The sequence below is a fragment of the Silene latifolia genome, chromosome 9 (assembly GCF_048544455.1).
Source record: "Silene latifolia isolate original U9 population chromosome 9, ASM4854445v1, whole genome shotgun sequence".
NCBI lineage: Eukaryota > Viridiplantae > Streptophyta > Magnoliopsida > Caryophyllales > Caryophyllaceae > Silene > Silene latifolia.
In genome coordinates, this window is record NC_133534.1 from 189,036,763 (window position 1) to 189,055,201 (window position 18,439).

Below are 18,439 nucleotides of genomic sequence, written 5' to 3' on the forward strand. Positions count from 1 at the left end.
TACCTATCTTTTGAATATGATTCATCTATATAGTCTTTTGGGTTCATTATCTTCTCTAGGAGACATGCCATTGCATGTGGGCAAGGCAAACCAGTTAAGTTACAATGGTTGCACCCACAAGACCTGTCTTTCAAGTTAACTACAACCTGTTCCCCTCTGAGTTCAACCTCAAATTCATGTTCATCAGATTGCATAAACTCAGCAAATATGGACTCATTTGTTGCCCACTCTAAATATTGCTCCATACATGGCATCACTCTCCCTTCATATGATTTAGCACCCTCTCTCTTTTGACATATTCTTTACATAACATACTTTCTCATCCATTCTAATTGTGTGAGTATTGGCTTATCTCTAGCATCTTTCAATACAGCATTAAATACTTCACAAACATTGTTTAAGAGAAGGTTTGACTTACAACTATAGTCAAATGCATGCCTAGACCAATGCCTTGGGGGAATGTCATTTAAAAAGGCCCATGCATCCCTTGATAAAAATTTCATGTCTTCCATTTCTTTTGAGAAATCAGCCTACACATATTTTAAGAAACATCACTGTTAGAGTAAACATGTTAGAGTAAACATAACTAGACATGTAAACATAAAAAACTATAGCTGTTAGAGTAAACATAAAAATCACAAGTAATACAGAATGTTACCCTTGTCAAAGCTCTGGATGCTGCCCAAAATGTGTCTTTGAATAACTGCCCACTAAATCTCAATTTCAGATTGGCCCAAATGTGTCTTGCACAGAACCTGATATTGGCCTTTGGCACCACAGTAGATAGTGCATCAATGAGACCCTTCTATCTATCAGACATAACAGTAAGCCCTTCCCCTTATACACCTATATCATTAGATAAAAGCTCCAAAAACCAGGTCCAGCTGTCCCTATTCTCCACCTCAACCACTGCCCGTGCTACTGGAAATATATTATTGTTTCCATCAATCCCTACTGCCACCAGACACATACCAGGATATACACCCCTCAAATGGCACCCATCCACTTCTAGTATAGGCCTATATCCTGCTATGAACCCATCTTTACATGCTTTTAGGCAGACATAAAATCTCTTAAATATGGGTGGAGGTCTCTCAATATTGTCACACGCCACAAAATATGAGCTACCAGGGTTGTACTTCAATATTGCTAATGCATAATCCCATACTTTAGCATATTGATCCTTCCCATTGCCATGTATCATCAGCTTTGCCCTAGCTCTTGCCAACCAACATCTCATATATGTCACATGAATTCCTAGGTCTTGTAGTACATGTTTCTGGAATTTCTCTAACTTCCAGTCAGTATTGTTTCTCCAGAACTCAATGTACTTCTCAGCTAGGTATTCAGAACCCACTTTCCTATTGTAAGTGGACATTACACAATTATGCTTCAAGTGTAACCCAGTAATTTCAAAAATTTCTTCAGTCAGATTCCTAGCATGAACTCTATATTTACATGGATTCTTAATCTCACAAAAACACTTTCCCAACTTTGACCTCTTCTTGTTCCACTCACACTTACACCTATTGTAATAATGGGTTGTCACCATGTCTCTTCCATTGTGTGAGCAGTAGAAATCATAGCCATTTTCTACACTATGCTTCACTAGAGCTTTCCTAAAAACCTCAACACTTGGGAAGGTTAACCCTAACCTCGGCTTTATGGGTTTGCTAAAGTCATGGTTAGGATTAAATGTAGGGTTAGAACACCCCTCATCATCCTTAGATTCATGTAAACTTCTCAACTCATCTGAGGCATAATCCACATCTTCCTCCACATTCACATACAAGTCATCAACTTCATATAAAATCCTCTCTTGTGCTTTTGAAGGTTCAACTTCAGATTTGTCTTTTCCCTTGAACTGGTCAATGCCTAAACCAGCTTCAACTCCTTTTATAGTTAACACAGTATCTTCACCTTGAAATAAGTCATTAGCTTATTTAAATCTATATCAATCTCATTCAGACCAAAATCATCACTGCCTGCCTCATTCACCTCAGAATCAGTAAACTCATCTTCGTTTACTATGTTTTCAACAACTTTCTTCCTCCCCTTTCTAAGATCTACTTTATTTCCTTTCTTCCTGAGATCTACTTTTTCCCCTTCCTAAGATCTACTTTTTTCCCCTTCCCAAGATCTACTTCTTTCTTCAGCCCCTTTCTAACAACTACCTTCTGCTCTTCCTTTCTCAGAATTGCTATCTTCTTTCCATCATTAACCTTAGCTTTCCCTTTTCTGTCAGTTTTTCTTTGTGGCCTCCCAAGCTCAATAAACCCAGATACTACACTACTCACACCACCAGTCTGCTGGTCACAATCCCCATTTGTTTCCCTGAACACAATTCCAGGCTGAACACCAAAGTTTAAGTTCCTCCTTAAAGGTAACTTCTCCCTACCAATGGTCAAATTTGCATTAAGAAGGTCAGTTTTTGTGATCTGTAATGGTGAAGTTTATGTGGTATTTTTGTGTTCTCTAGGGTTTCTTCTTAAAGGTAAGAGAGGTAAGTGAGGTGCATTAGTTGGAGTAGGTATTTGTTGTGTGGGTGCTTTGAATTGGATAGGACAAACACTGGAACTTTGGGGCTCTATACTTTGTTCTTTACCACATAAAGAACTATTTCCCACCACATCATATTTTTCCAGTGGGCCCACATTGACACTTTTGTCCTTTTGTAAAACAGTAGAAGCAAAAGATTCTGTTGTTAATGGTTGAGTAATCCACACAGTTAGTGTCTTGGTATTCTTACACAAAGTCTTTAATAAATTGATTAAATCAAAGCAAGAAACCAATAACCTCTTTTCATTAGCATCATGAATACTCCTCATTGGTCTTCTATACCAAATTTCTGAGTCATCTCTCCTAGTTAATCTAAGAGCCAATTTCTTATACATTTCTACAGTCACATCATCAAGCAGAACACCACATTGAAGATGTACAACACCACCCACATACTCAAACTTCCCTTCGTTACACTTAAATTCACCACCATGATAGACACGCAAAGTTACCCTTGTAGGAGTAGTTTTTGAAGCCATTTCCTACAATATATCCACAACAAAGGAGAAATTCAAAGATGGGAAAACCTAAACTAAGGCACAGAAATGCAAAACCCCTAAACCCTATAAACCCATAAATACAAACCCAAACCTAGAAATATAAACCAAGAAATACAAACCCAGAAATTTATAACTTAATTTAATGGCAACAGAAATCAAAAATTAAGCAACAAACAAATTTAAGCTAACTAATTAACCTAGACATTATCAAAGCAAGAGAAATAAAAAATTAACCAACAAACAAAATTCAAAGAAGAGATACAAGGGCAACTTACAGATGATTAGTAAAGTGATTGATGGTGACGGATGATCAATTGGGATTATGCGAAAATTTGGGGAAATTTGAAAAGGGGATATTTTGGGGGAAAATTGGGATGAAATTAGGGTAAAAACTAAAATGGGGGAAGTAAAATGAAAAGTCAGAGGTTGATTCAGAGTTAGAGACACGCGGGGGGCAATTTTGTCATTTTATTTAGTTTTTCACCTGAAAATGGCTTGGGGTGCAATTTCTAACCTGGGCTATTAACTTGGCTGTAATTTGATAAAAAATTTGACGTAGGAGTAAATTTAAAAATGTGCATTTGACGTGGGTGTAATTGATAATTTACTCAATTGCAAATAATGATAATGAAATAAAAATAAATATTAAGTGTGAGATAGTTGAATGTTGATGTGAATAGTGTGAGTTTATACTAAAATATGAAAGAGAAGAAAAGTGGAGTATTTGTTGATGTGTTTTTTTTAGGGTGTTGATTTACGTAGTACGCATTTTACTCATTACAGTACACTTTTGACTATTTTACCCTTTTCATTTCACAAGTTAGTGTGTACTACATTGAGAGAATAAGAAAAAAAAACCCAAAAAGCAAAACCATCCCCGCAGCCACCGTTCACAGCCCTCCACCACCACAAATGAGCACCCTCTCTCACTGCCCTTTCCCACCGCCGGCGACCCACCTTCCCACCGCCATTGATGCCAAACAATTAACCCACCAAATCGACCAAAATAAACCCACACCACACCTGGATTATCCTCATCGGCGTTACCGACACCTTTGCTCCCCGTCGTCAGCAACAACAACGTCGCCCCCTCGATGCCCTTCCCCCTGCCGTTCATCCACCCATGACGCCCTCATATCAGCACCAGACCACCGATGAACAAAAGTTTGCAATCATCACAAACCCTAAATGAAGAAAAAAGTCGAAATGAATGCAAATGATTAATTTGATTACTAATTATGTAATTACCAAATTAAAAGTATTTTATGCACTCAAATTGTCATCAATTGTTGAAGAAATCAGTTTAATTTGAGAGATTGTACAGGTAGCTGTTGAGAGAATTAAGGTGGTTGGTTTTTTAGGCAGGGTCACGTAAATGGAAAATAATGTGTAAAATGTACTGAGATGAGTAAAAATTGTACTGCGAAAATAAATTACGATTTTTTAATATTTTTTTTGGTGAATATGAGGTGGGAGGTGAATTGAAGAGAGGAGTGAAAATTGATGATAACTCTAATGATGCTCAGAGTTGAAAACTTGAAATGTTTGAAGACATTTTCCCGCCTGCCTTTAAACATCCGCTCCTCTCCCCGACTTTCAAAAATCACACTATTACTATCTTCCGCATAATAATCACTTTCTTCATTCTGGGTTTCTCTCTAATTTCACACTTTTTCAATCCAATTACCAATTCCCCAATTTCTAGGGTTTCATCTCAAAACCCCCCTTAATTCCTTCCCAATATGCACATTAAAGAGGTATGCTTGGAAGGTTTCAAATCCTACGCAACCCGGACAGTTGTCCCGGGTTTCGATCCCTTCTTTAATGCCATTACCGGGTTAAATGGTTCCGGCAAGTCCAACATTCTAGACTCAATCTGCTTTGTTCTTGGCATTACTAATTTGCAGCAAGTTCGCGCTTCCAATCTCCAGGAACTCGTCTACAAACAAGGCCAGGCTGGCATTACTAAGGCTACTGTCTCCGTTATTTTTGATAATTCCGATCGTAATAGGAGCCCCCTTGGTTATGAGGATTGTCCTGAGATTACTGTCACTCGTCAGGTTTGTTTTAGGGATTTAGGTTTGATTTGTGTCTTTTTGATTGACTTTTTAAATTGATTGTTGGTTTTGTATTACTTGATTGGTCCTTTTTAATCATTACTGTTACTAATCAGCTATGTTGACGACTTTGCCTACTGATTTTTGGTTTTTAATTTGTGTTTCCGGGGAAGTTGTTTACTTGTGCTTCAAAGTTCGTGTCTTTAGATAATGTTTACTCCGTCCATTCATTTCAATTCCATACGCTTTTCTAAACATGTGAGGGGAGTTTCATCAAGTGTATTTAATTCCAGTGAATGGATTGAGTACTATTTTAGTTGGCTTTGAATTCGGAGTTATTGTACGCTTTTCAAGAGACGGAATTGGAGTGAAAATTATGATGTTGGTAGTAATGAATGAGTTGAAGGAGCATGACATTTTGATGAAGAAACTATGATTTTATGCACATCATTTGTTGAAATTGTTTTGATTGTTTAGCTCAGTTCTCCAGAGGCGAGCATGGAAATGCGGCTAAGTAGCTTCATCCAGGGTGATATCTGTAAGGAGAGAGATTTTTAGAGATTCTATGGAACAAAGAAATCAAATGAAAATCAGCGTTTAATGATTGGTTATGTAATGTCATAGCAATACCACTCGTATGACTAACTAAACCAAAACTTTAGCCAACCACTGTATTGTTCCTCCGAGGCTGAGTACTATGGTGCATCTCTTACGCAAGTAGAATGACTTTCATGGTGTTGACCTGCTTGAGTTTTGTGATGCTTTTGAAATTGACGGGATAATAAAAACTTGCCCGTTGGTGATTATAATCTGTTACTGGTTACCTGAATTCTGATCCACGTCAATGTTGATTTCTATACTTTCCTTTGCCCTTTCAAGAGGGGTTTTGAATACTCTTTCCAAATGTCTTTATGTATCCAAATGGCGACAATGCTTGTTTTAAGCTAGTCAATTCTTTGGTTCTAATGGTTCGGCAATTGCCGGCAAGTTCTCTAGCTATGTTACACTAATTCATCTTTACCTTCAAAGTGTACTCCAACCTCATTTTTGGTTGTCTCTCTGCTTGCATGAGTTTGTAGTCCCTTAAAAGCTTACGAGGAAATACATTTGGTTACATTTATCAAGCTTATAGTTATGATTATTTTTTTTTTGGTGAAAACGTCAGTTGGTTTTGGTCCCATTATCACAATGTCTTCTTTGGCAGATTGTGGTTGGAGGCAGAAACAAATACCTTATCAATGGGCACCTTGCTCAACCTAGCAGGGTTCAAAATCTCTTCCACTCAGTTCAGCTCAATGTGAATAACCCACATTTTCTCATTATGCAAGGGCGTATTACAAAAGTTTTGAACATGAAGCCTCCTGAAATATTGTCTATGCTTGAAGAGGCTGCTGGAACTAGGATGTATGAGACAAAGAAAGAGTCTGCTTTGAAAACACTCGAGAAAAAACAGAGCAAAGTTGATGAGATTGACAAGCTTCTCGATCACGAAATCCTGCCTGCTTTGGAGAAGCTGAGAAAGGAAAGAATGCAGTACATGCAATGGGCTAATGGAAATGCCGAGTTAGATCGGCTCAAAAGGTTCTGCATTGCTTATGAGTATGAGCAAGCGGAGAGAATTAAGGATAGCGCAGTCCATGAAGTGGAACAAGTAAAGGCTAAAATTACTGAGGTTGACACAAATGACCATAAAATGAAGGCTGAACTGCAAGAATTGGATACCAAAGTATCCGAGTTAACTGCTGAAAAAGAAGCTAGTATGGGCGGTGAAATCAAAACCCTGCAACAAAAAGTAGATGCTTTGGCTAATGAACTTGTCAAGGAGACGTCAGTTCTGAGAAACAAGGAGGATACTATCTCAACTGAAAAAAAGAATGCTGATAAGGTAAACTCATTAATGTCGACAGACCATTACATATAAGTAAAACCTACCCATAACACATTAGACCACTTAAATTAAAATTCATGGAATAACTTCAAATTATATAGGGTAGTCTCATGTTAATCTTATCATGAGACATCTCATTTGAGAATCTCTGTTGATACAAAAGCTCTACAAATTTGTCAGATCAAGAAAAATATTAAAGAACTGAAGCAGTCTGTGGAAGAGAGAGCCGCTGCCGTAAAAAAGGCTGAAGATGGTGCAGCTGATCTTAGAAAAAGAGCTCAAGAACTGTCTAAGGATCTGGATGACTCTGAAAAAGAATACCAGGTTTGACGCTGGGTTGCAATTCATCAGCCAAATTCTTGCTGCTTGAATGCAATGTTACTTCAACTTTTCACGTTTGTGGTCATACTTGTGTCTGATATAACACTCAAGAATATGGGTATGAAATCCGTACCCGACCATTCCTTAAAGTCACACTTCTCCTTGTAATGATACAAGTAGAGGCTTACATGACAAAAATAGATAAAGAGACTGATATCTGATGCTACTAGTATGATTTATAACGATTTAACCCTTATGGCCTTATGTTTCAAGCATCTCTTTAATCACTTTCCAGTTTATGGTCTAAATTTTTGATTCAATGTGTCTTTGTACTCATATTCTCACTTTAGGACTGTCAATGTGCATGAAAAAGCGAGTCATTTCGAGTCCAACACTTGTTGTATATGTACACCCCTAATCAACACCCTGCCCTGTCTAAGGCCTCGTTTGGTTGTCCGTTGGAAAACAACTCCATAGGAATATCGAAATCACGGGGATTAAGTTCCACATTAAAATTCATGTGAATTTATAAAACTGCGTTTGGTTGCTCACATAGGAATTCAATTACATCGGAGTTTGCAATTACCTAGGGGGGAACCAAACAACCCTTCGATTTTGCAATTCATGGGATTTTTGATTTCCTACACTTTGGAGGGGGTAACCAAACAAGGCCTAAGTAACATCGCTTGAATTCCTTTTGCAATTGAAGTATTTCAGACTATGATATTGATTACTTTTGTGCAGGGTGTGCTGGCTGGAAAGAGCAGCCAGAATGAAGAGAAATGCATGGAGGATCAGTTAGTCGATGCTAAAGCAGCAGTTGGAAATGTAGAAATAGAGCTTAAGCAGCTGAAAACACAAATTAGCCATAATGAGAAAGAGCTGAAAGAGAAAAATGCTCAGTTCAGGTCAAAGCGTGATGAGGCTACTGCCCTAGAAAAGGAACTGAATACTAGGAAAAGAGAAGTGGAAGATGTTACAAAGGCGTTGGAGTCCCTTCCATATAAAGAAGATCAAAATCAACGAATGGATGCTCTACATCAGGTCTTTATGCATTCCCCTCTAAGAGTTTCAATAATGTACTCAATAAGAGAGTGTACCTCCTTATATGAGCACTTCCTCGATGCTTACCTACTTTGTATCCCTTCATTTGTCAGGAGCGTGCTATTGAATTGAATGAGGTACAGAAACTGAAAGATAAAGTAAGGGGACTTAACGCGCAGTTGGCAAATGTTGAGTTCACTTACCGTGATCCTAGCAGGAACTTTGATAGGTCAAAAGTAAAAGGTGTTGTCGCAAAGCTAATCAAAATTAAAGATGGATCCACAATGACTGCTCTAGAGGTATCATGTGCATTTTTTATATGTATTTTTTAATATAACATCAACAGTTAAGTGTCTTTCTATTACCTGTTCTTTATTGTTCTAAGTGGTTGGGTGGTTGCCATGCAAAGTCACACGAGTGAATATTTCTAGTAATTGCAAATAAGAAGGGATGTTTGGTCGCCAAAAGAATTGGAATAGTGTATGCATCAGAACTTTACATGGACTTCACAATTCCCATATAATAGAGGAAGTGGATTACCTACTACTCCTTGGTTATTGGCAATTCATGTGGAATTCATTTTCCACATAGCAAACAAAACTTAGAAATTCCCTCGATTTATCAAGGAAATATAGTTCCTATGATTACTGTGTCCTCCCATTTCAACCTAACAAGCACTAACTACCTTCTTGGTTGCAGGTAGTAGCTGGTGGGCGGCTGTTCAATGTTGTTGTTGATACAGAAACTACAGGTAAACAACTTCTGCAAAATGGGGATCTTCGACGAAGAGTCACCATTATTCCTCTAAACAAAATTCAAGCCCATGTTATATCACCTCATAAAGAGCAAGCTGCCACCAAGTTGGTAAGTTTACGTGCCATTTCTTGTTACAAAATGTCCATTTGCAATTTTCTGTTCTTCTTACAGTATTGGCGCTTCTGTTTTTTAGGTTGGAAAGGAGAATGCCAAACTGGCGCTATCTTTAGTGGAATATGATGATGAATTAAAGGTACTCTTTTATGTTGGATAGATATGTTTAATAACGTGGCCAATTGGTCATTGCTTATGTGGTAGTTCGTATTTGCCTAGTAATATACTTCCTCTATTTCCCCAATATTTTCCAAAAACAAATTCCCGGTTTTTTCTTTGCGAATCTCAGATTAGCTTCTATCCTTTCTGTAGCTTTGTGGTGTCTCTATCAATATTTCCAAGTTTAAATGGCAGTGGTTTCCTCTTTCTAGCATATTAGCTCTATGAATCACTTTTTGAAAGCTCTAATTCATTTTTATATGTTGGCTATAGAGTGCAATGGAGTATGTTTTCGGATCCACCTTCGTGTGCAAGACCAGGGAAGCTGCAGTAAAGGTGAGTTTGTGTTTGCCTGAGTAACAAACAGAATGAAGTTTATTAGCACAACATTCTTTTCCTACTTTATTAGAGATTCTAGAGAAGAAACTAGATAAAAATTAGCGGTGGGGGGCATTTAGTGGTCTATGAGAATTGAGAAGTTATATGTAAATTGCAAAAAGCTTACATTCTAAATGATTGTAATTTTTATGACATTAGTTGATTTAGTCTCTAACTCCACATTGATCCTTTGTAATCTTTATTTTTAACGCCTTTAGTTGTGAATGAATTTGCATTTGAAATAAATTTTCACAGGTTGCCTTCAATAAAGAAGGCAATGTTGATGTTCGGGAACCATGTGTCACTCTTGAAGGTGATATATTTCAGCCAAGTGGTCTATTGACTGGTGGAAGTCGCAGGTAATGTTGTCCGTATGCTGGAATTTATTGTTTGATTGTCGACTTTCCTATTGAAGCTAAACTAGATTTCAGACTCACTGTTACACTACCGCTTAGCAGTAAAATTACAGTTTCACAAACAAAGTAGCATTTTGACAACCCAACCAACTTCCCTTAGTGCAACAGTGCTCAAATTTCTCCACAGTGGGATCTTGGGTAAAAGATTCTAGTTCTGATACTTGAATTTTTTAATGATCATGAAAAGTTACTGGTGAAAACAAAGGTTTACGAAAACAATAAAGCCTTGGTCCTAAAATAATTTGGGGTTGGATAACATGTACCGACCTACGAAATTAATATTAAAAACTTGCAAAATAAAGAAAAATAGACAACAATAGAAGCTGAAATGAAGATTAATACTAAAAGGTGTGAAAACTAAAGACATGTAAATTGTTGTTAAATAGCTAAAAGCTAAAAACTTGATCACTGATTTATTTTGTCAATAAACATTTCCGTCGCATATCACAGAGAAATAGTGAATGCCATGAACTTATTTTTGGGTTTCATTTGACAGTCTGGATTCGGAGTTTTCTTACGTTAATTAATCTTGTGCTACAATTTTGAAACTTAAGATTAGTTGTTTCTGGCAGGCCGTGTGCTTAAATTTGGTCTCCCTGACATGATTACCCATTTTTTACTTGTAAACCAAAGCTATGCCATGGACTTAACCACACGAATTATATGTTGCAGGGGTGGCGGTGAATTGCTTGGACGTCTTTGTGCTTTAGCAGAGGCTGAGTCAGATCTTAATGCTCACCTAAAGAGATTATCTGAAATAGAAGCTGAGGTTAGTCTACAACTTCCTTTCTAAGGATGTCAATGCTGGAGTTTTTTGTCCTTTATTTCATTTTGGGATAGGTGATGTGAATGTTCGTATTGCAGTTGCCGATTGGAGATATCAAATAAATAAATATGTAGTCTAGTTTTTGTACAATTTGTTGACACGTGTTTACTGTCTGTTTGTTGTTAATGAGGATTTGATAATTGTAGTAAACATATGGTTAAGCTTTGTAATGGAGTTGCTAGAAAATTCTTATATTGGTTTTCATGAAATTTATGGAATACTCATTTTACTGAGATCGGGATTCCTTAATGCATAGACTTACATTTTCCAAAATTTGAAAATTTATCTTCTTATTGCTGATTTTTTGAATGGGTTAAAAAGGTACAATAATATCTACGCTTCACTTAGAACATTCTCTTCGATCTTTGTAACTTTAGCCTCCACTACCTTTGTAGATTAATCAGCTCCTTCCTCTGCAAAAGAAGTTCACTGAATTGAGCAACCAGCTGAAACTGAAGGAATACGAGTTTGAATTGTTCAAAGGCCGTGCTGAACAAAATGAACATCACAAGGTAGTAATTTACTGTCTGCAGTTCTGCACTCTGCCATGATTTGTTTCATGCTGAACCTCCCTTGTTTTAGTCACTTTTTGTATTTGTATGAGAGGTTGAGTGCTAGAGATCCTAATTTAAAACCTCTTCTTTCTTGCTGCATTAAAGCTGGGAGAATTATTGAAGAAGATTGAGCAGGATCTCTCAGATGCAAGGTCTAGTTTGAAGATGAAGCAAGAAGATCATAAAAACTTTGTTAAAAAGGTGGCAGCTCTTGAGAAGTCAATTAAAGAATTAGATAGCAGTAGGGAGTCCAGACTCAAAGATCTGGAGAAGAGGATTAAGGCTTTGAAAGCTCAAATGCAGTCAGCCTCAAAGGATCTCAAGGTATGTTATGCTCTCTGACTCTCTGAGTCTATGTTACTTCATACTCAGCTGCAAGTGTTGGACAGGACATATTGTCGAGTGTCACACATGACTATTTTTTGAAAATTTTAGTGTTTTTGGTCTAAAAAAGCGTGGAAGTGTTATGTCAGACACGTGACACCCTTCGACTGAAGTGTCGAAGTAACATATCCCTTAACATTATCTAAGGCGGATATATGTATTCTAGGGGCATGAGAATCAAAGAGAAAAACTTATAATGGAAGTGGACGCCGTATCTGAGGAATGCGCTTCATTGGAAAGCCAGCTTGATTCTCTAGTGACACAAATTCAAAGTTTGGTATCAGAAGTTGATGAGCAAAAAGTCAAGGTCATTTTATTATTCTGCTGTCCATACATAAAGAATAGTAGTTGGTGGTGGTGGTGCATCTTTTTATACCTTATCAATCTTGTTACTGCAGGTGGCTTCCATAAAGGAAAACCATGACCAAACTGAATCTGACCTTAACGCAGTCCGTTTAAAGATGAAGGAATGTGACTTGCAAATCAGTCGTATATTGAAAGAGCAGCAGAAGCTTCAAAGCAAAATTAGTGACGCAACCCTCGAAAGAAAGAAGATGGAAAATGAGGTATTTTGCAAATTGTGGATCACTCCCTTTCACCTTAATTAACGAATAGTTTATTTTCCTAATTTCCTTTATATGTTAAGTGCCATTATAGTTCCATTGAAGATGAGTTCACTGCAATATGTTTGAGCTTAATGGTTTCTAAATCTTAGCAACTCACCTTATCTCACACTAAACTGGTTTAGTTTTACTGAGTCCTACAAAAGGAAAGAACTAACCAATTTCTTCGTGATCTTGTTCACTTTGGCACATCTTCACTGACATAATTCCATATAAATTTTATGGCTTGTTTAGGTGAGAAGGATGGAGGAAGAACAGAAAGATTGCTCCTTGAAGGTTGATAGATTAATTGAGAAACATGCTTGGATAGCATCTGAGAAGCAGCTCTTTGGAAGAAGTGGAAGTGACTATGACTTTTCATCACGTGATCCGCACGAAGCAAGAGTGTTATTAGAGAGATTACAGACAGAACAATCAAGGTACATTGCCAAATTTAAGTGTAAATTGTTATCAGATTTTCTGGCAGATGAATTACTATAGTGAAGTGTTTGCCTCTTTCTTGCTAACTGCTTTCATCTTTATTCTTATTGTACATGTCAACTTCTTCCGAATTAATTCCCCTTTTTTCCCCTTCTCCTTCTATAGCTTAGAGAAAAGAGTCAACAAAAAGGTTATGGCAATGTTTGAGAAGGCGGAAGATGAATACAATGATTTGTTATCAAAAAAGAACATAATTGAGGTTAGCTCTCATAGTCAATTCATTGTGTTTCCGGTTGCTGCAATTGTGTAACACTCACCCTTCTATGCTTTTTGGACAGAATGACAAGGCAAAGATCAAGAAGGTTATTGAGGAGCTTGATGAAAAGAAGAAAGAGACATTAAAAGTCACATGGGTGAAAGTGAACTCGTAAGTCGCAAACATTCTTTCTCTCTCTGTCACACATTGAACTTCCTGATTATTAACCTTTTGAGATCAAAGATTCAAAACTTTGGCGTAATTATATAAAAAGATATAAAATGTGACGATATGATATTACAGTACAATATTTACATTTATTGTCAGAAAAATGTCTGACAAAAATACATTTTCAAAAAAATACGAGTAGCAATTTACTCCGTATGATGCGAAAAGATCTGGTCAAAACTTTGACCTCAATATCAAACTTGAAGATTAATGTGTCATCAGTGACTTGTTGCATTAAGATTCTGGAAGAATGACTAACTTTTTGTTTGTTTCATCAGTGACTTTGGATCCATCTTTTCCACATTATTGCCAGGAACGACGGCAAAGTTGGAACCTCCTGAAGGTGGGACCTTTTTAGATGGCCTTGAGGTTCGTGTTGCATTTGGAGGAGTTTGGAAGCAGTCGTTGTCAGAACTAAGTGGAGGACAGCGGTCTTTGCTTGCTCTGTCTTTGATATTGGCGCTGCTTCTGTTCAAGCCCGCTCCTCTTTACATACTTGATGAGGTAAGTAGGCTGGAAGTTTGCCATTATATCCTGAATTACCAATTTAGGAAGGTAAAGGAGGAAATATTGAGTTGTTTTACCGTTATACTTCCAGCTTGTAACCGGTGGTGAATTTTCTTTTTGTATGTTAAAGGTTGATGCAGCTCTTGATTTGAGCCACACACAAAATATTGGACGGATGATCAAATCCCACTTCCCACACTCACAGGTTTGTCTGTCTCAATATACTTTTATTCTCGTATGCTTTTTCCATCACTTAACCTGTATAAGTATAACTTAACTGTTTCTTAGCTTTGCATTCAATTTGGGTTGTAATTACTCTCTACTAATAGGCCAGTAATCCCTATTAATATGTTTGGATTAGGAGCTTTTTTATTTTATTTTCTCATCTTATGCCTTATTTTCTTGCATATAATCAGTATTCAGATAAATTGTCATCTCAAGTATACTTTTTGTTGTTGTTGTGTTAGTTCATTGTGGTTTCCCTTAAAGAAGGAATGTTCAACAACGCAAATGTCATATTCCGCACTAAGTTTGTCGATGGAGTTTCTACTGTTCAAAGAACTGTGGCCGCTAAGCACAAGTGATCTTCCAATTTCTATCCCAGGCAAAAGCTGAGGTTTGCCACCATTGTTATCATACTTGTCTTTCACTCGAGAGTCACAATGGCGTCATTGTTTTCTGTGCATAAAGAGTCATAAGAGTCCAGCTTCGATTTCAGATGTGAATACCAACACTCGATGACTTACTTCATATCAGTACCTGTTCAACGCAGAAGTGAATTAATATAATGTCATAATGAGCATATTAAAAATGAAGCGTTCACATTTAGACTTGATTATATGTATAAGTGCATGATAGAAGTAGTAATTGAAGTAACAAATCCGTTTAAATATTCAAGTTGTGGTCATCTTTGGTGTTCAGGAATACACTTTCTGCTGGTTGCTCAACATTCCAAGCATGGTACTAAGCGTGGGTTAGTTATATCACCTCAAAATAAGGTCACTGCAAGCCTCGAGCAGTTATCGATGAAGAGCTTTATGGCCTGCCTAGATTGAATGGCATGATGTTGATATCAAGTATTTCTTCATTCCTGGAGTTTGTAATCAATCTTTTGAGAATGAGAATTCCAAATGTGACTTGCTCTTGTTTCCTAATTGTAAGTTGTAACTCAATGAGTTGTGTTGGTATGTCAATTGTCCATACTAACCAACCATTTATGTAATTGGTGAAGTAGGTAAAATATCAATTCAAACAATTTGTACCAAAACTTCCAAGTTCAAGTATGCATGACATTGCAAGTTAATCTGCTAGGCAACTGTTGATTTGACACTCTAACTAAGGACTAATTCATTTCATATCGAGTAGTGTTGTTAAAATGAAAACTAGATATAATTAATTCACTTTATATTTCATTCTTTATAAATCATAATGTCAAAGTTTGCAAAAAAGTATTTTTTTTTTTTTGTTTTATCAACATAAAAAATGTACTAATAATAATAGGTAAGATTTTCCTCCAAATAATAATAATAATAATAGTAGGTAAGATGTGTTGAAATAGTAAATGATAATGATAAAAATAAATGTAGTGAATCATTAAAAAAAGATACTACTCCATAAAAAAAAGTGGTACGCACTATGCAGTCAGTGAGTCACCAAATTCACCAACCAACCTTGCCGCATGGACTTTCCACATTTCATCAAATCATAAAACTCAACCTTGGATTATTATTTCCTTTATATTTAAATTAATTAATATATACTCCCTATACAGAGAGTTATAGATCCATTTTATAGGGAATACTCCTATATCAGAGAAGACTGAAGAGTAAGTAGGGTTACAAAGTGTTTTGGAAGTCAGAATCATCTGAAAATCTGATCTGATAATGGCGCTACGATTGTTTGCATCAAGAGCCGCCTCCAGACTTGGGATCTCTTCTGTTTTCCCCAGAACTTTTGCTACTGGTATCAATCAATACTAACTTACTTACTTCTTTATTTTGTTGTTGTTGTTGTTTCTGACTAGATCTCGCCTGCATCATAACATTTTGCATGTCGTCCCATTCTTTCTTGTTTTTCTTATTCTTTATTATTATTGTTATTGTTGCATAGTACTTATTTATCAACTACTATATGTATCCTTAAATATGGATGCAATTACTGATCCGAATGTATCTCTTTTTCACATCCGGGTTGTTTATTTGTTTTCAGTATTAAGTTTCAGATTTCACAAACACTATTGATCGTCATGGTTTTACATAATAAATACGGAGTAGTAGTGTTATTATTTTGATTTGGATGATTTTTGAAGATGGTCTTACATTATACGGGGGATCGTCTCACAAACACTATTGAATAAGACCGAGACTATATGGATCCTCATCTATGTCGTTTTCAGTAGGTGTATACATCAAACTATCCTTATTCTTTTGTTCCGTCTGTATTTTGGATTTACCTCGTTTGTTTTTCTAGCTTTCAGGACTTCATTTCTTTTATCAACAATTTATTATTATTATTATTGAACACGGACTTTAAACAACTTATATGCGAGACCCATCCATATACAGTTTACAAACTTGCATTTATAAAACTGATAGGCCTGGACTCTTTGTAGCATATCATGAGAGTTTAATTTCTTTGTCTGGTTAATTAGGTAGAGTTTAAACCAACCTTTTTTTTGTCGATGGTTATGTTTGGAGTCTAAATATATTGTTATGATTTCGTGAAATATAGAGTGTCGTATTCTCCCTTCCCTGAATTAGGTAAATTACACTTCAATCACCGCGCATAGTTTCTATTCATTGCTTCCTTGATACTGAAGATGAGGGTGTTAAGATTTACGGGAAATATTTTGAATGAAGGGATAACCTCTATCGAATTTCCATGTTACGATGAATATATTGTGGTTTGTGCAAAGACGAATGGAGGAGGTTCCTCTCTTCGTATTGGTATAGCCGTGTAGGAGATCCTCACTAGATGTGTTCCTATAAGTTTTTAGTGAGGCCCTTTCCTCTCTTTTCTTGTGGCTGGGTCTGACACTCCCCACTTGAACATGGTTTGATACTTGGGCATGTCATTTTAAACCCAAAACACAATTTGTTGAATAACCGAGTAAGATGATCACACACCCGCTTATTACTTCAGATCGAGTCAAATTGAGTCTGACTAACATATGTTGTAGTAGAGAGAAGATAACTCAACTTTTAGTTGATTGACAATACAATTAGACTACCGTCTTAATCCTTTCAATACAATTGCAGTAATTGGAGATCTAAAATACACTGATTCTCATGAATGGGTCAAAGTCGAGGGTAATTCGGCTACCGTGGGGATAACAGACCACGCTCAAGTCCATTTGGGCGACGTAGTTTATGTGGAGTTGCCTGAAGAGGGAGCTAGTGTCACTCAGGGCAGTGCATTCGGTGCAGTGGAGAGCGTCAAGGCTACTAGTGATGTTAATTCTCCGGTTTCTGGGAAAGTGATTCAAGTCAACGAAAAACTCACAGAATCACCTGGATTGATAAATGGAAACCCTTATGGCCAAGGATGGATTATGAAGGTGGAAGTAAGCGATGCGGGAGAACTTAATGCCTTGATGGATTCTAAGAAGTACAGCCAATTCTGTGAGGAAGAAGATGCAAAGCATTGAGTTCATTTTGGTTTGAGATTTATTTTTTCAAGTTATGTTAGCTTAATATAATTCGAATTTTGTTTCCAGTAATAATTTCGGTTTTGGTTGAGCATTGTTTGAATTGTGTTCAATATGTTAAGAAAAATATCTTTCTTGGGCAAGTGCCTAGTTATCGAGAGTTGCACTAATTGGTGGTTAAATTAGGTGGAAGTGACCATTGTTTGATTTTTTTTTTTTTTTTTTTTTTTTTTTTTTTTTTTTTTTGATAAGGCAAAGAAACTAGGTTGATAATTAACCAACCTATACCATCCTCGCGGATGAGAACAGTAGACGGAATTCAAAGAATTTCCATTTACCAAGAAGAAATCATAAAATAAAGGGTACAAAGAAGGAGACTCTTTCCGAGAGAGTACGACACTCTTTAAAACCCGAAAAAAGAAATAAAAAATAAGTTCAGAATGATCATATAGATCGAGAAAATTGGGCTTTGTTCCATCCAATAATCAACAGATGTGCAACACGTATCCGTCACTTTAGAGTGACGGATACCATTTTCTCTCACAAATGACCCAAATAGAGGAGAGAGGGAAACACATGGGGTGTCTCCACCTTGTCCCCCCTATCCGTTTTGTGAATGACATTACCCGTCACTTGCTCCAACCCGTCTTCAGCAAGACTAACTGTTTCTTTAAAAGCCAAAAAGTTGCTCTGCGTGTGGTTTGGAGTCTATACCGACAATGTATACAATTTAGGAAAAGCTTAACCTGACTAAAACTACTAGAAACAGCTATCGGGACTATAGGCATGTCACTTTTGAAAAG

The 18,439-nt window shown here is 36.8% G+C and overlaps 3 protein-coding genes across 3 annotated transcripts; 2 read left to right on the top strand and 1 right to left on the bottom strand.

The window, feature by feature from the left end:
- Positions 1-302: 302 nt before the first annotated feature.
- Positions 303-2,018, bottom strand: LOC141602017 (uncharacterized). The gene is made up of 4 exons (XM_074422327.1): positions 2,015-2,018; positions 876-1,920; positions 659-755; positions 303-530 (listed from the first exon to the last, which is right to left on the bottom strand). Exons 1-4 carry the CDS (start codon positions 2,016-2,018, stop codon positions 303-305), a joined length of 1,374 nt encoding a protein of 457 aa, XP_074278428.1.
- A 2,521-nt stretch (positions 2,019-4,539) lies between these two features.
- On the top strand, positions 4,540-15,257 carry LOC141600319 (structural maintenance of chromosomes protein 2-1-like). Its single transcript, XM_074420531.1, has 21 exons — positions 4,540-5,119; positions 6,321-7,001; positions 7,185-7,328; positions 8,070-8,369; positions 8,483-8,668; positions 9,069-9,233; positions 9,319-9,378; positions 9,672-9,734; positions 10,032-10,135; positions 10,865-10,961; positions 11,414-11,530; positions 11,678-11,896; positions 12,123-12,263; positions 12,355-12,522; positions 12,814-12,998; positions 13,165-13,258; positions 13,338-13,426; positions 13,762-13,987; positions 14,121-14,195; positions 14,458-14,606; positions 14,912-15,257. The coding sequence occupies exons 1-20, from the start codon at positions 4,802-4,804 to the stop codon at positions 14,572-14,574; spliced, it is 3,549 nt and encodes a 1,182-aa protein (XP_074276632.1). The 5' UTR covers positions 4,540-4,801; the 3' UTR covers positions 14,575-14,606; positions 14,912-15,257.
- A 144-nt stretch (positions 15,258-15,401) lies between these two features.
- LOC141600320 (glycine cleavage system H protein 2, mitochondrial-like) lies at positions 15,402-17,818 on the top strand. The gene is made up of 2 exons (XM_074420532.1): positions 15,402-15,952; positions 17,248-17,818. Exons 1-2 carry the CDS (start codon positions 15,874-15,876, stop codon positions 17,634-17,636), a joined length of 468 nt encoding a protein of 155 aa, XP_074276633.1. The 5' UTR covers positions 15,402-15,873; the 3' UTR covers positions 17,637-17,818.
- Positions 17,819-18,439: the final 621 nt, after the last annotated feature.

What these genes read in the sequence shown, in the direction of transcription:
- LOC141600320 (XM_074420532.1), top strand. Translation starts at nt 15,874, where the DNA reads ATGGCGCTACGATTGTTTGCATCAAGAGCCGCCTCCAGACTTGGGATC. An exon ending in CCCCAGAACTTTTGCTACTG is followed by an intron (nt 15,953 to 17,247) that starts GTATCAATCAAT and finishes ATACAATTGCAG; the next exon opens with TAATTGGAGATCTAAAATAC.
- LOC141600319 (XM_074420531.1), top strand. Translation starts at nt 4,802, where the DNA reads ATGCACATTAAAGAGGTATGCTTGGAAGGTTTCAAATCCTACGCAACC. An exon ending in GAATGGATGCTCTACATCAG is followed by an intron (nt 8,370 to 8,482) that starts GTCTTTATGCAT and finishes TTCATTTGTCAG; the next exon opens with GAGCGTGCTATTGAATTGAA. An exon ending in TTACAGACAGAACAATCAAG is followed by an intron (nt 12,999 to 13,164) that starts GTACATTGCCAA and finishes CTCCTTCTATAG; the next exon opens with CTTAGAGAAAAGAGTCAACA.
- LOC141602017 (XM_074422327.1), bottom strand. An exon ending in AATAGGGACAGCTGGACCTG is followed by an intron (nt 756 to 875) that starts GTTTTTGGAGCT and finishes GGCCAATATCAG; the next exon opens with GTTCTGTGCAAGACACATTT. An exon ending in CATCCAGAGCTTTGACAAGG is followed by an intron (nt 531 to 658) that starts GTAACATTCTGT and finishes AAATATGTGTAG; the next exon opens with GCTGATTTCTCAAAAGAAAT.